Here is a 14,912-nt window from a genome sequence, read left to right on the forward strand (position 1 = left end):
GATTTTTCCTTCTTTAAAACACAAGCTGTGTTTTCGAGTTTACTAATGTAGAGAACAGTGGTGTGATCACTTAAGTTCATTATTCCTCTTTCATTCGACATTCGATCAATTAACCCTTTCGGTCAAATAGCGCTCTATTAAACGGCACTCGGCCGTGTTGGTTTACTTGCGAAATTCTCGTTTATTTCCTGCAGTTTAGTGTCACTGGGAGACGTTCTTTCCACCAACTACACTAGTTTACAGCATTTTTGAACTCGGTAAGCTGATGATCATTTTTAGCGTAGAATCATGCCCTGAGCTCGAAAACGCGAGGGAAAAAAATTACAATAGAGCGGAATTTTTTTTCGACTTTCCATACAAGGTTGATGATTTGAAATCGATTTTTGCTCTATTTTTAAGCAACGTCGCTCACTTCACACATCTCATTCTTCGTAATCAATGCTCCGATCGAACTGATTTTTTCTACAGTAACTCGCCTACATATGATATGTCAAATAAACGTTGAGAAAAAATTTTTAGAATGTTTTTTTTTTCTTAGTGAAAAAAATACATTTCATCATTTATTTTTTTAAATTTGGTTAAAATTTAAGGAGATTGTCCTTTAAACTCGCCAATATTTTGAATTTCATCAATCTGACGCAAAACCTGCATTCAGGTGATCAAATGGTTTTGTATTCAGCTTTTAATTTATGGAAAAAGATTTGAAATTGGTTGAACAAAACGCAAGATATTTGAATTTTATTAAATTCCATATTTTAAAAAGTTGTTGTACTCACTATTGAGCTAAAACTTAAAAACTGTTCTACTTAAAATTTTTTGAAGCACGGTTTCGAAATCAGCGCTAAATTATGCTTCAAAAATTTTGGTCGTTGACAGAAGTTCTTATTTTGTAAACTAGTGCTATCTATCATCTTTACATGTTGTCAAAGCTTGCACCAGTGAAACCTTTAGAATTTGCCAACAATGCAATGTCATCAAACGATGCTTCATCAGACACCCGCCGCGCCGCTCCTATCAATCAACCTACTCAGTCAACGATCAATTTATTAGATTCACAACCTTCGTCGTCATCAACTCCGAACTACCGACCCATCAGTTCTCAGCAGGTAGAAAGCCAATGCCAGGCCACCGCGGACCCTGCCCATCAAACCAGCTACTTTTCGATGCCTTCCACAGAAATCCATCACATCGTTTCAGTTTTTATTCGACGGCTTTGACGAAAGTTCACATATCCTTTGGCTCGTCTCTATGGGCACGTGCGCTCAAAACTGACGTTGGAGTTTCTGACCAAACTGTTGACAACTTTCGTTACAGGAGTCCTACGAATATCATAATAGCAGACCCAAGATAGCTCAGATTTTATCTAATTTATACTAGACGTTAACATCTTCTAAGACCTTCTACGTGATAGCCAGATCAAGAATAGTAGTGGAGAGGAGAGCTTTTTCTGCAAAACACTTCCCGTGCGACGGATCTTGTGACAGTTTTCCAACCTTATCCATATGTTGGCACCTAACGGTCGCGGATCAGTTATCGCGGTTCTGGGAAACTGAATCGTGTCGCATGCAAAGCACACACTCTCTCAAAGAAGCAAAATACGAGGCGTTGTTTCACAAAAACGACCGAGGGATTCTTCTAGTCGTTCCATCGTCGAGTTCCCAACTAAACCTGCGTTGATCTCGAGGCTGGTGAATTGGGTTTTTAAATTTTGAAAAATGTATTTTTTTTTATCTGTATTAACGAGATTTTTAGCCCTGGGCTAGTTCATCTCGGGACCCACGTTTTACTTCCCTTCCGAAGGAAGAACTCACATTTTGTGAGTTTGTTGGGAGTGGGATTCGATCCCAGGTCCTCGGCGTGATAGTCAAGTGTTCTAACCATCCAACCAGATCCGCTCCACGAAAAATGTATTGATTTTTTGATTTTATTTGGAAGAGCACCTTTTTCTGAGCCACTATGATTTTTTTTAGATTTTTAGAACTTGATTTTGGTACCAAAAATCATTTTCAATGAGATTTTTTTAAATCACCTTTTGACAGCTGGGCAACCGTTTGACAGCTCCGCCCAGTACAAAATGCGATGAGGGGTGATTCGACAAATCGCTCCCATACAAACTTCAAATTGATTTTTGAATAGGTTCCCGGGCACCAAAATTCATGAAAATTTGGATTTCGGCTCAGTTTGACATGCAGATTCAGAATATCTAATTATCTCAACATCGTTAAAGAAGCCAATTCCAGAGATAATACAGATCGTTGTTTTTCTCCCTTGAACGGTGGCTCAACACTGCAGTGCACTGGTCCTCTGCTAAAGCAATTGTACTCAGCGTTCATCCACGAATACGTGCAGCTGGGACATATGAAGTCAGCCATGATTTGTGCCGGCTTGCTACTTGCCTCGTCACTACATTGTCATTGGCAGCTTCACGACCAATCTCTGGCTGGTCTTTGTTGCATATTGCTCTGCCGAGAGTCAGTGTCATATTCTAGTTGACTATGTTGCCAAGAGCGACTTAATAACGATTGTCTTGAGGTTCTGAACTCCCCATTACATACTTTTCAACTTACCTTTGGAACATCTGCGGTTCCATATCTCGCAACTGAGAACCTACAGAAGCTTTCCGAAAAAGGTTTTGAAAATTATCTCGCTGCTGCTGTTGTTCTTGGACTAGATCTTAAGATGAACGACATGCTCACATGGATCGACAGCCTCGAAAAAGGTCATGAAGCCGTTCTTTTTCAGCGATGAGATGAGCGTAACCTTTTCGAACTTGATTCCTCCACTTCGCCTGTAAAATAACTTGGATTCCAATAGGACATGGTATCGGATGCGCTGAAATTACACATTCCGAAACACACCGCTCATTTCCAATCAGGCAGTACTCTCGGACATCGCTGGCTCTTTATACCCTCTCTAGGCCTTGCTGGTCCAGTGTTCAAGCAAAGTTGTGTTTTTCCAAGATATTCGGCAAGCAGACTGTGATTGGGAGGACCCGCTTACAGCATCTCGTCATTTCGAGACAGTTTGGTCTCAAGATAATTCGTTGGGCTATCGCAACTATCACGACTCTCGGAGTTTGGAGTCTTGAGTTTTACGGATTTTCCGACGCGTCTACAAGAGCTTGTAGTGTGTGTATTTATGTCCTCGATGAGTCGACCTTTGACAACATTCATGTTAACCTCCTTTACACCAAATATTATAGGAATCAAAATAAAATCTACTTTGGCGACTGCTTTGAAGTAAGTTATCACCATATATGTGTTTTTCGTTATTACGTTGCTTATTACCCTATTTTTCACTCGCGGTTGTTATGATAAAACGGCCTACTTTTCTCGACTAAAACAAAACTGCCGAAATAGTAGTTTACGTACAACGTTTTTTGCACCTTCATAAATTACCACTTGAGGATAGTTTTTAACCAAACTTTTTCATCAAACTGCACACTGATGTTTATAGCCACGATTAAGGAAGTCTGATCATAGCAGGTTATACTGTGCAGTTGTCACAATTTTTCAAACCTGCGTCCATAAAGCATCAATAAGTTGATCAAAACTGGAAAAAAAATGGTTCATTACAGCACTGATTTGCGTTGCGTAATGACCCATTACAGCACTGTTTTCAGTTTTGGTCGACTTCTTGATGCTTTCTGGATGCAGTTTTGAAAAATGGTGACAACTGCACAGTACAACGTGTTATGATCAGATTTTCTTAGACATTGGCTACGAACAACTGTGTGCAGTTTGATTAAAAACTTTTGTTAAAAACCATCCTCAAGGGTTATTTATGAAATTGCAAAAAAACGTTGTACGCAACTCGGTGCAGAACTCGATTTTTCCAGCACTCGTCATAATTATCCAACTCGGCAAGCCTCGTTGGATAAATGTACAACTCGTGCTGTAAAAATCGTCATTCTGCACCTTGTGGCGTAAACTACTATTTCGGCACTCTTAAGATTCCCGGTTCAATATCGTATTAACGTGCCTTGCAATGGATTGATCCATTAAGTTTCGACACGGGGCATGTTTTAAATTCATTAGAGTCGCCCTAGGGAGGTGTTAGGCCAAAACCCTCCCCTATCTGCAGCCCGCGCCGAGGGCGCCTACGAAGACTGCACTCTTAAGGTCTTTTTGGAAGACACATCCACCACCGTGAGGGTTCACGGTTTGCCACCTGATATGCCCAACGTTGATGTCGCGAATTATATGAAACAGTTTGGAGTTGTGAAGTCGGTTGTAAGAAAGCTGTGGAAGAAGTATTTTCCGGGAACGCCCAACGGAGTACGAGTTGTGCGGATCGAGCTGCAGAAGCATATTCCATCGTAAATACATGACCAGATGAGCATGGTGAGTTATCGAAATCAGCCGACCACTTGCCGAAATTGCGGTCAACGATCACACCCAAATATAAAATGTTCCGAAGTAACGAAAGCAACGAAGAAAAACACAACCGCTGGACCATTGCAGCCGAAAAGCACTGATGGACCTGCTCAGACGCTTCTACCAACCAGCAACAATGAAAACAGTGAAGCTGACAACAGTAAAGAAATAGCAAGAGAGACGAAGAGAAAACGGGATCGTTCTATCGATGCGCAGTCGGCTGGTATGAATACCCACAAATACGCAGCAGAGGAGCCCGAAAGAGAGGAAATGCAGGGGTATGAATGGATTATAAGAAGCTTGACCGAATCATAGAAAATTATAAAAGTTGTTTGAAAAATGTGATTCCGTAATAATGCGAAAATAAAATTAGTTCAGAGATGAATGCCCTTGTAGAGTAAAATCTCTTTAAACTGAAAAAAAAAAAACCCGGAACAGGTGTTTTTCATAATTACAAAAATAAAATGTATGCAACTCGTTGCAAAACTAGATTTTTTCAGCACTCGTCGTATTTATCCACACAACTCGTGCTAAAAAAACATCATTTCACAATTTGTTGCATAAATAACTATTTCATGCAACGCACAATACAAAATCGCTTCAAAATGAAAGAGAAAACAGGGATCAATCGGTATCCTACTTCGCCAGGAACTTTATGGTTCCCTGAGCCACTTGTTTGTGCAACTGAAACCCAGATGTCAATCCAAGGTCAAGATTTTCTTCTGAACGAATTCGGAAATCACGCTCTTGCAAATCACTGCAAACTTCGCGCATTGGAAAACGATTATCGCCAACCGATGCTCGGAGATACAGCTCATTTCAACGAATGTTTAGGAAATTTGTGCTATTTTCTTAGTGCGGAAAATATTGCAGATAAAATATCCACTTTCCCAGTAAATAGTGTCTGGTAGAACGTATCAGATTGACTAACACAAACTAGCTGCTACTTGGTCGTCCAAGAGGCTTTCAACAAAACAACCCAAGCAACACGCATGTCATATAAGAGTTACGGCAGCGCAAGTTTTGGTTGTATAGATGCTAATTTGACGTAATTCCAACACAATGCTAGAATTACATCCCGCTCCATACTACCAAAATCTGCACTATCGTAACTTTTATATGACTGTAGAGTATGGAGTAAATGAATGAGCTTTAATAAATACATATGTTAAATATATACTTACCGTTGATTGATTTATAGTGATAAAATCACCAGTCGACAACTTTTGCACCTCAACTCAAAACAAACCGGAAAATTGAACAAATTGAAATTTTCCGGGTTGCTTTGACATACGAAAAAGAAAAGAGAAACTGAGAAGTAAACAGAACGATAATGACATTTCTTGCCCCATGGGAAAAAATATGCGTGAGAAAGGGGAATCGAATTGTGTTAACTGGGCTGAACCTGGTCGTATTTGAAAAGGGCCGGTGAAATGAACGCAGTGAACAAAAAGAGGAATGGAATATAATTTCCGGTAGTAAAGCAGGAGCGGGTAGAAAGAGAGAAAATATACATTGGCTAAGGGGAAAAAAAGATAGCTGAACGAGGGTGGTCGAACAGTCTTTCAAGATCACGTCGAGTCGTCATTCTTGTGGCTAATTTCGAGGCGATCGGTCGGAATTATTTTTCAACGTAAAATAAATTCTGCAAAAAGCAAAATGTCGGAATCGGAGGAGGATGATCACATCGGATACTACAATGTCGCAGATATCGCTCCCTCAGGGTAAGTATTCCTGCTGAAGATAGATGCAGGAATCTGGTGCTGTGCAGGATTCATTTGCGCGAGGAAAAATTCAAGATGGCCACAGATTCTGTGGATTTCTACACGTGGTGATAGTGAGAAACTTCCAAGCAAGCAAAATAAGAATTCAATAGTTTCAGTAGGCTTTTCAATTCAGATTGAAAAGTAGGCTGAAATGAAATAGAACTAACAGCAACGTTATAAAAAAAAAAAAAATACGCTATGCCAGTAGGCTCACCGACTGAACATTGGTGAGTAGGCTGCGCATTTTTTTTTTCAAGATGGATATAGAACTGGTCGATTTCACACGTGATGCCATGCAAAATTAAAACTAAATAGTTTCAGTAGGCATTTTAATTCAGATTGAAATGTAGGCTGAAACGAAATAGAACTAACAGCAACGTCAAGATTAATAATAGTGCCAGTAGGCTCACCGACTGAACATTGGTGAGTAGGCTGAGCATTTCATTCAGATGATCACAGAATTGGTCGATTTTACACGTGGTGGTTAGCAAAATTACAGTTCTTACAAAACTATTTAGAAATTACTTGACAAATGACGAAAGTTTTGATATTTTAGGGTTACGTCTAAACCGAAGAGGAAGAAAAAGGTGTCATCCCACGACAAGGACACGAGTGGTGCAAAACGCAGGAAATCATTGATTGTTCGTCATCAAAAAGTGCTGAAAACTAAACGCCAAACGTTGCCCACTGGCTTCATGGAACGGAAGCGGTTTGAGAAGTTGGAAAAAGACCTGGAGGAAGAAAGAGCTCGAAATTCGTTACTGGTAGACGAAATGAACAAAATGCTAGAAGTGGAGGAACCAACTGTAGGAACCAGCACCGTTGTACATTCACCGAATACCGGTGGTCAAAGTTCAATCGAATTTGAAGGAATCGTACCATCAAGCACCCACCGGTCAAAGACTACGACGAGCTTTGAGGAGACAAAATTTATGGCGTCTATCAACCAACTCTCAGTTTCATCGGTCAACGTGCCGGAGTGTAGGCCGGCAATCGAAAGCGAAGACATCAACCGTCATACCTTCGAACAATGGCGTGATCTCCTAGTTGACTCGATGGCATTAGCGGGAATTACGGATGAGGTTACCAAATTCACAATATTCAAAGTGAAAGCGGGACCTCGGCTACTGGATATTTATCGTAACGCCAAGGCAGATGAGGACGCACCGGAAGCAGATTTATTTCCGTTCACTCATGCTTTGTACCGACTCAAAGCATATTTCGGTTCAGGTAAAAATTATTGAGTATTAGCGTTAAAGTCAGTTAGTAGCATATTTTATTTCACTTAGGTTCGGATATAATGCTTCAACGACGTCGACTCGCCTTAATGGAGCAAAAGATGGATGAATCGGATTTGGCATTCGTAACACGCGTTGGGTCTGCCGCCCGACTTTGTGACTATGGCAAAGGCAAAGAGTTCGAGGAAATCGTTGGCACAATTGCTGAACACGCTCAGAGTAAGGAAGTACGCACGATGGCTCTGAAACTACTAAGCAGAAACGGAACCTTCTCAGACCTGGTGGACAAAGTACGAGAAATCGAGGCAATCCGGTTGAATGAAAAGTTCTTCTCCCAGAAGCACGGCGTGAAAACCGAAGCGATCGTTGCTCCGGTCTCAGCTGATTTCCCGAGACGTCCAGGTGGTACTCAGAGGTATCCAGGAAGGGCGATCAGTCAACGAGGTTATCGCGGAAATCCAGTGGCATCCAGATATCCGACATACCAAGGCTTTTCACGACCGGAAGTGAGATCAGGTTTCAACCAACAACGAAATTTCTTCACGCCACAAAGAAACAGGTGTTGGAGATGCACCAGCGTTTACCATACCCCCGCGAAGTGTCATGCTATAAACAAAGATTGCCGAAACTGCGGACGTATCGGCCACATTCAGGTGGCATGTCCTTTGGTTTCAACCGATATCCCGAAGCCGTCAGCACCGGTCCAGGAACCAGATGAAGGATCTTCTCGAAAGACGATTGCGGCCATCGAGAAACGTGAAGATGAGAAGACAGAAGTAAGTGACTCTGATCATTTTTCCGCTAGTTGCCAAGAGTGAATATTTTGACTGTTTTGATTTTAAATCACTAGTTACGACTGAAGCGTTTTTTGCTTCGTTTTTCATTCTGTCATTGCACTTTCTGAATTACATAGCTGGTAGTTGAACATTAAAAACCAGCATAAGGTTGTGTGTTGCCATGATGCATGGAATATAGATATCCATTCAGGCAACTGCTTCCCTTTATAATAAGCTTTTTCATTAGCGTTAAGGTACTCCTAGTTGAATTAGAGGAGTTTTCAGTGTTCACACAGCAGTTAAGCAATCTGCCAATAAATAATAACGACTACTCAATCTTATTACCTTGACAGACGACACATCTTACTCCCATTACTTCCACGGTTGCTACGATTACATCTGCATTCGACGAGGGGTTTATTGAGGCCACAGTAGCGGGGATGCCTTGTCGCTTTCTAATCGACTCAGGAGCGCAAGTGAACACTTTTACAGAGGAAATGTTCAAAGCTTTGATGTCGAACGAGGCTTACAGCAGAGAAGTCTTTAACGTCAAACAAGAGTCAGACCGTTCGCTCAAAGGATACGCATCAAACGATACGATTCGGGTGGCGGCCACTTTCGAAGCTCATCTATTCATATCCGATGATCGGCCGACACTTCTGGAAAAATTCTACGTGGTACAGGAATGTCAAGCACTTCTGGGCAGATTCACAGCTGCGAGGTACAGTGTCCTAATGTTAGGCATAAAGGTTCCGCTGAACACTGCATCGTTTTCCGAATCGCCATGGTTACATGGAGAGATCGCTGTCATCGACTTGAATGAGAAGTTCCCAAAATTCAATATTCCACCTGTCCGTATCGAGTATAATAGGTCGGAGCCACCCTGTCGTAATGTTTTTATGAACATTCCTCAGGCCGTTAAGCCACTTGTTGAAGAACGACTGCAAAAATTGGAAATGTCAGACATAATTGAACGTGTGACCGACGAAATGGATTCGTCCTTCTGTTCCTCGATGCTAATTGTACCGAAGGGGAAGAACGATATCAGATTGGTGATAGACCTCAGAGGACCGAACCGATACGTCTACAGGACTCCTTTTGCAATGCCAACATTGGAAGGAATTCTGGCGGAACTCCATGGTGCAAAGTGGTTCTCAACAATTGATTTGAGTAACGCGTTTTTCCACATCGAGTTGGATCGAGAATCGCGTCACCTGACAAATTTTTGTACCGAATTCGGAATGTTCAGGTTTGTTCGGCTTCCATTTGGACTATGCAACGCGCCGGACATATTCCAGGAAACAATGCAGCGGAAAATCCTGGGTGGTTGCAAAGGCGTGAAGAATTTTCAAGACGACGTACTGGTTTTTGGAAGCACGAAGGAGGAACATGACGAGAATTTGGCAGCAGTATTGGACAGGCTTCGTAATCACAACGTTAAGCTGAACGAATCGAAATGCGTATTTGGGAGCCAGATAGTAACGTTTCTAGGATTCACTTTAACTCCAGATGGCTGGAAAATAGAGGAAGGAAAATTGAGTGCAATTGGAAACTGCAGGCAACCAGAAACTTGTTCTGAGGTCAAAAGTTTTCTGGGTCTCATTACATTCGTGGACCGCTTCATTCCAAATCGAGCTGATTTGACACAGCACCTCAGAGCTTTGGCAAACGGAGATAAGTTTTACTGGACTGACAAAGAGGAGCACGAATTTCAATTCTTGAAAAGTGGAGCGCTCAAAGCCATCAAGACTCTTGGATATTACAGCCAGACGGATCCAATTGAGCTCTACGTTGACGCATCTCCAGTCGGACTAGGAGCGGTCTTGATACAATATGACAAGGACCAGTCAGCACGCGTCATATCGTGTGCTTCAAAGTCTCTGACTTCAACCGAGAAGAGGTATCCTCAATCCCACAAAGAAGCGCTAGCTGTAGTCTGGGGAATAGAGCGCTTCTCAACGTATCTTCTCAGTAGATCCTTTGTTGTCAGAACGGATGCAGAAGCAAATCAATTTATTTTCAACGGTACGCATCGCTTAGGCAAACGAGCATTGTCAAGAGCCGATGCTTGGGCACTCCGTCTACAGTCGTTTGACTTCACCATTGCAAGGATACCAGGGAATATGAATGTAGCGGACGCTTTATCAAGACTCACCGATCAGGCACAGGATCCTATTCCGGTCGAAGAAGACGACGAGAGCAACTTTTTGTATGCACTGGACGTAGGGCACATGAATATCACCTGGGGAGAAATTGAACGACGAACGGAAGAAGATTTGGAGCTACGGGAGGTGCGAACTGCTTTGCTTAGTAATGTTTGGCCACGTGATCTGCAAAAGTACGAAGCCCAGCGAAAGAGTCTCCGCTTCCTAGGATATCTCTTGTTTAAAGATGACCGTGCAGTTTTGCCTGAGGTTCTTCGAAATACGGCACTACAGTCAGCACATGGTGGACACGTGGGAGTAGTTGCAATGAAGAAAATTTTGAGACAATTCTTCTGGTGGCCAGGTATGTCCACCGCGGCCGAAAAGTTTGTCAAGGACTGCGAGGTATGCGTGCAGCTGTCTAGGAAAAATCCTCCTATTCCTCTGTCTAGCAGGGTTCTTCCTGAGGGCCCCTGGGAGATACTTCAGATAGATTTTTTGAAAGTACCAGGATTCGGCACAGGAGAGTTTTTAGTGGTCATCGACACGTACTCAAGGTACTTGAATGTCGTCGAAATGAAGCAAACGGATGCCGACAGAACGAATACGGCCCTAAGCAGGATCTTTTTGCAGTGGGGTCTACCATTGATCATTCAAAGCGACAATGGACCCCCATTCCAAAGCGCAAATTTCACGAAATATTGGGAGGATAAAGGTGTCAAAATACGTAAGGCAATTCCGTTGTGCCCTCAAACCAATGGTGCCGTAGAGAGGCAGAATCCGGGCATCACAAAAGCGTTGACTGCTTCGAAGCTGGAGGGCTCAAACTGGCGCCATGCCCTGGAGAGGTACGTTCACAATCGAAACACGTTAATTCCACATTCCAGATTGGGTATAACTCCTTTCGAGTTGATGGTCGGGTGGAGATACAGGGGAACTTTTACTAGCTTGTGGAACCCATCCGAAACGGGGCTTGATCGGCTTGATGTTCGTGAACGTGATGATGATTCCAAGTTGAGAAGTAAGAAGGATGCTGACGAGTCTCGTAAAGCTAGGGAATCCGATATAAAGGTGGGAGACACGGTACTCCTAGCGCAACACAAGCATAGTAAAACGGATGCGAACTTCACGAATGAGCGATTCCAGATCATTGCGAGGGACGGAGCAAAAGTTGTGCTGATGAGTGCAAACGGGATCCAATACTCTCGCAGCGTGAACGACGTCAAAAAAGCACCGATGCTGTTCTCGTCACCGAAATGCAGGAGCTCAGCATCAACCGAAGACGTTGGAACACAGGATGGTGAAGGAATGCTGGAACTTCCAGAAACAGGTGTTTTCGATAAAGCCTCAAATGATGGTGACGTCGGCTCTCGGGAAAATTTTCATTCGGGAGGCAGAGCTTTGCGACGGCGTAATGAAATACAGCGACCGACGCGGTTTGATGACAATTTCATCTATACAATCTTCTGTTGAAACGGTTGAAACGAGTACATGGAAACTTCGTTGTCTGTATCAAGATTTTTGATTTCTGAAAGAGTAGAGAAGAAGAATGATGTAGAGTATGGAGTAAATGAATGAGCTTTAATAAATACATATGTTAAATATATACTTACCGTTGATTGATTTATAGTGATAAAATCACCAGTCGACAACTTTTGCACCTCAACTCAAAACAAACCGGAAAATTGAACAAATTGAAATTTTCCGGGTTGCTTTGACATACGAAAAAGAAAAGAGAAACTGAGAAGTAAACAGAACGATAATGACATTTCTTGCCCCATGGGAAAAAATATGCGTGAGAAAGGGGAATCGAATTGTGTTAACTGGGCTGAACCTGGTCGTATTTGAAAAGGGCCGGTGAAATGAACGCAGTGAACAAAAAGAGGAATGGAATATAATTTCCGGTAGTAAAGCAGGAGCGGGTAGAAAGAGAGAAAATATACATTGGCTAAGGGGAAAAAAAGATAGCTGAACGAGGGTGGTCGAACAGTCTTTCAAGATCACGTCGAGTCGTCATTCTTGTGGCTAATTTCGAGGCGATCGGTCGGAATTATTTTTCAACGTAAAATAAATTCTGCAAAAAGCAAAATGTCGGAATCGGAGGAGGATGATCACATCGGATACTACAATGACATGTGTGTTCCTTAGGAAAACTTTCACCCCAAGAAACTGGACGAAAGAACAATGTCCGTTTCGATTCAAATAAAGACCCTGAACTAATTGTTCGCATTGTATTTTTCAAACTACAAGTTTGTTCTAATCGTTGCGCTGTTTCGTAGATAAGCCCCTAACGTGATAGCCACAAAAACAAACATGTCATCGCAATGGATTCTACACGTCTACGGAGATGTACGAAGTTACCGTTAACATGGTGAAACTTGCGCAAACTACGCTACCCGCACTTACAAACAGTCTCATCTGTTGAAATTAGGCTAATGTATAGCTCGTACTGAATGGTTGGCTATCTGTCTGCACCGGCCGATAGTCAGGATCTAGGAAACCGAACAGCTACCGGAGGAGTGGAAGGAAGGGATAATCTGTCCAATTCGGAAGAAAGTCAACAATTTGAAATGTAAGAATTTCAGATCGATCACTATTTTAAATGCTGCCTACAAAGTGCTATCCCAGATCATCTTCCGTCGTCTAAAACGAATGAGTTCGGGGGAAGTTATCAAGCCGGCTTCATCGACGGCCGGTCAACAACGGACCAGATCTTCACCGTACGGCAAATCCTCCAGAAATACCGTGAATACCAGGTCCCAACGCATCACCTGTTCATCGACTTCAAAACGGCATACGACAGTATCGACCGCACAGAGCTATGGAGAATCATGAACGAAAACATCTTTCCTGGGAAGCTGACTGTACTAATAAAATCAACGATGGACGGTGTGCAAAGGATTTTGGGGGAACTACCCAGTTCATTCGAATCTGGTGCTTTGGGGACGACATGGACATTATCACCAAAACATTTGGAACGGTTGCTGAGCTGTACACCCGCCTGAAACGCGAAGCAGCAAAGGTCGCACTAGTGATGAATGCCTCAAAAACAAAGAACATGCTGGTAGGTGGAACCGAACACGACCGGATCCGTCTGGGTAGTAATGTTACGATAGACAGGGATACCTTCGAGGTGGTGGAGGAATTCGTCTACCTCGGATCCTTACTGACGGCTGACAACAACGATAGTCGTGAAATTCGAAGGCGCATCATCAACGGAAGTCGGGCCTAATACGGTCTCCAGAAGAAGCTGCGGTCTAAAAAGATTCACCCACGCATCAAATGCACCATGGACGCTAATAAGACCGGTGTCCTCCACGGATACGAGACATGGACCATGCTCGAAGAGGATCTTCAAGCACTCGGAGTTTTCGAGGGACGAGTGCTTAGGACGATCTTCAGCGGTGTGCAGGAGAATGGTGTCTGGTGGAGAAGGATGAAACACGAGCTCTCTGCACTCTACGGTGAACCCAACATCCTGAAAGTGGCTAAAGCTGGACGGATACGGTGGGCAGGGCATGTTGTAAGAATGCCGGACAACAACCCTCCAAAGTTGGTGTTTGCTAACCATCCGGTTGGTACAAAAAGGCGTGGGGCGCAGAGAGCACGATGGGCGGACCAGGTGGAGCGTGATCTGGCGAGCGTTGGGCGTGACCGACGTTGGAGAGCTGCAATTCGAGTATTATGGCTGCAAATTGTTGACTCAGTGTTATCATGAATTTGATGTTGAACTAAATAAATGATGAACAACTCTATTATAACAAAACTAAAATCTACCACTAATGACACTTGAGATGCATGTAATGATATGTCATTGTATGTATGTAAATGTTTGTTATAGTTATGACCATCCAGTTGTGAAAAGACGGTTGGAAGAATGTAAGACTTTTAATTGGTGACTTGGAATGAATATATTTTAGAGCCCGAAGGCTAGTAGAATCGACCGAAACGTCCGGACAATCTGGTAACATAAAGTTTATCATTTCTCGCCGAAAACCAATCGATAAAAATTTGGCATAAAAAATAGGTTTATAAAACTTTCAAATTTCTTGAAACCCTAAATTCAAGTGTTTGCTTTTTAACACCTTCTTGTTTGTTGAAAGTTTGTTAAAATGTAATGATTCATTTGACTATTTGCCTTTCTTGTGTCATTAAATGAAATTACATTTTTGCTAATTAAAACATTTTATTGAAGCCATCACACTGTCCCTTCCATTATCTGAAAACCTTGCTACACTCGTGGTGAAATACTGATGCTGGTTACCATCTCGACGCTAGGGACAGTGAGACACTTTGAAAATCACATTGCTCCATAAATCAGAAGTGACCCCATTAGCAAAACCCTTGTGCAGTACTTCCTCAGCTGATCTGTGTGGGTGGATATGGAAAAAATCTGGCAACCCTATCGTTTAGCGAATCTTAATGCACCCATCTTTTGAACCCGTCGGGTCAGGGCTACTGCTGTGCTATATTCGTTTCTAGTATGATCAATTTTGGCTATTTGCTTTAATTGAATGCAAACGATAGGCCTATTCGTCAACCAACTAGCTCCAATCTACTTCGGAAATCCCCCATTTAGCGCGTCAACAATCATCGTCATTATTTATAATCA

At 42.5% G+C, this 14,912-nt stretch overlaps 2 protein-coding genes across 8 annotated transcripts in view; one reads left to right on the forward strand and one right to left on the reverse strand.

Annotated features, from left to right (window-relative positions):
• The window catches only part of LOC109419338 (extracellular serine/threonine protein CG31145), a 341,080-nt gene that overhangs the window by 199,403 nt on the left and 126,765 nt on the right, over positions 1–14,912 (reverse strand). The window lies entirely within an intron of this gene.
• Positions 1,701–14,910, forward strand: LOC115261683 (uncharacterized protein K02A2.6-like). 3 transcript variants are annotated; one of them, XM_062857328.1, is made up of 3 exons: positions 1,701–6,100; positions 6,699–7,372; positions 7,432–14,910. In XM_062857328.1, the coding sequence occupies exon 3, from the start codon at positions 8,597–8,599 to the stop codon at positions 11,771–11,773; it is 3,177 nt and encodes a 1,058-aa protein (XP_062713312.1). In that variant the 5' UTR covers positions 1,701–6,100; positions 6,699–7,372; positions 7,432–8,596; the 3' UTR covers positions 11,774–14,910. The 3 variants fall into 3 exon arrangements, with proteins under 3 accessions (XP_062713312.1, XP_062713313.1, XP_062713311.1); XM_062857329.1 differs by having other exon boundaries at positions 7,432–8,794; XM_062857327.1 differs by having other exon boundaries at positions 1,701–7,372.

This window comes from Aedes albopictus, chromosome 3 (assembly GCF_035046485.1).
Source record: "Aedes albopictus strain Foshan chromosome 3, AalbF5, whole genome shotgun sequence".
NCBI classification, from domain to species: domain Eukaryota; kingdom Metazoa; phylum Arthropoda; class Insecta; order Diptera; family Culicidae; genus Aedes; species Aedes albopictus.

Bases quoted from the DNA above. Each gene is read 5' to 3' on its own strand.
- LOC115261683 (XM_062857327.1), top strand. From the start codon at position 8,597: ATGCCTTGTCGCTTTCTAATCGACTCAGGAGCGCAAGTGAACACTTTT.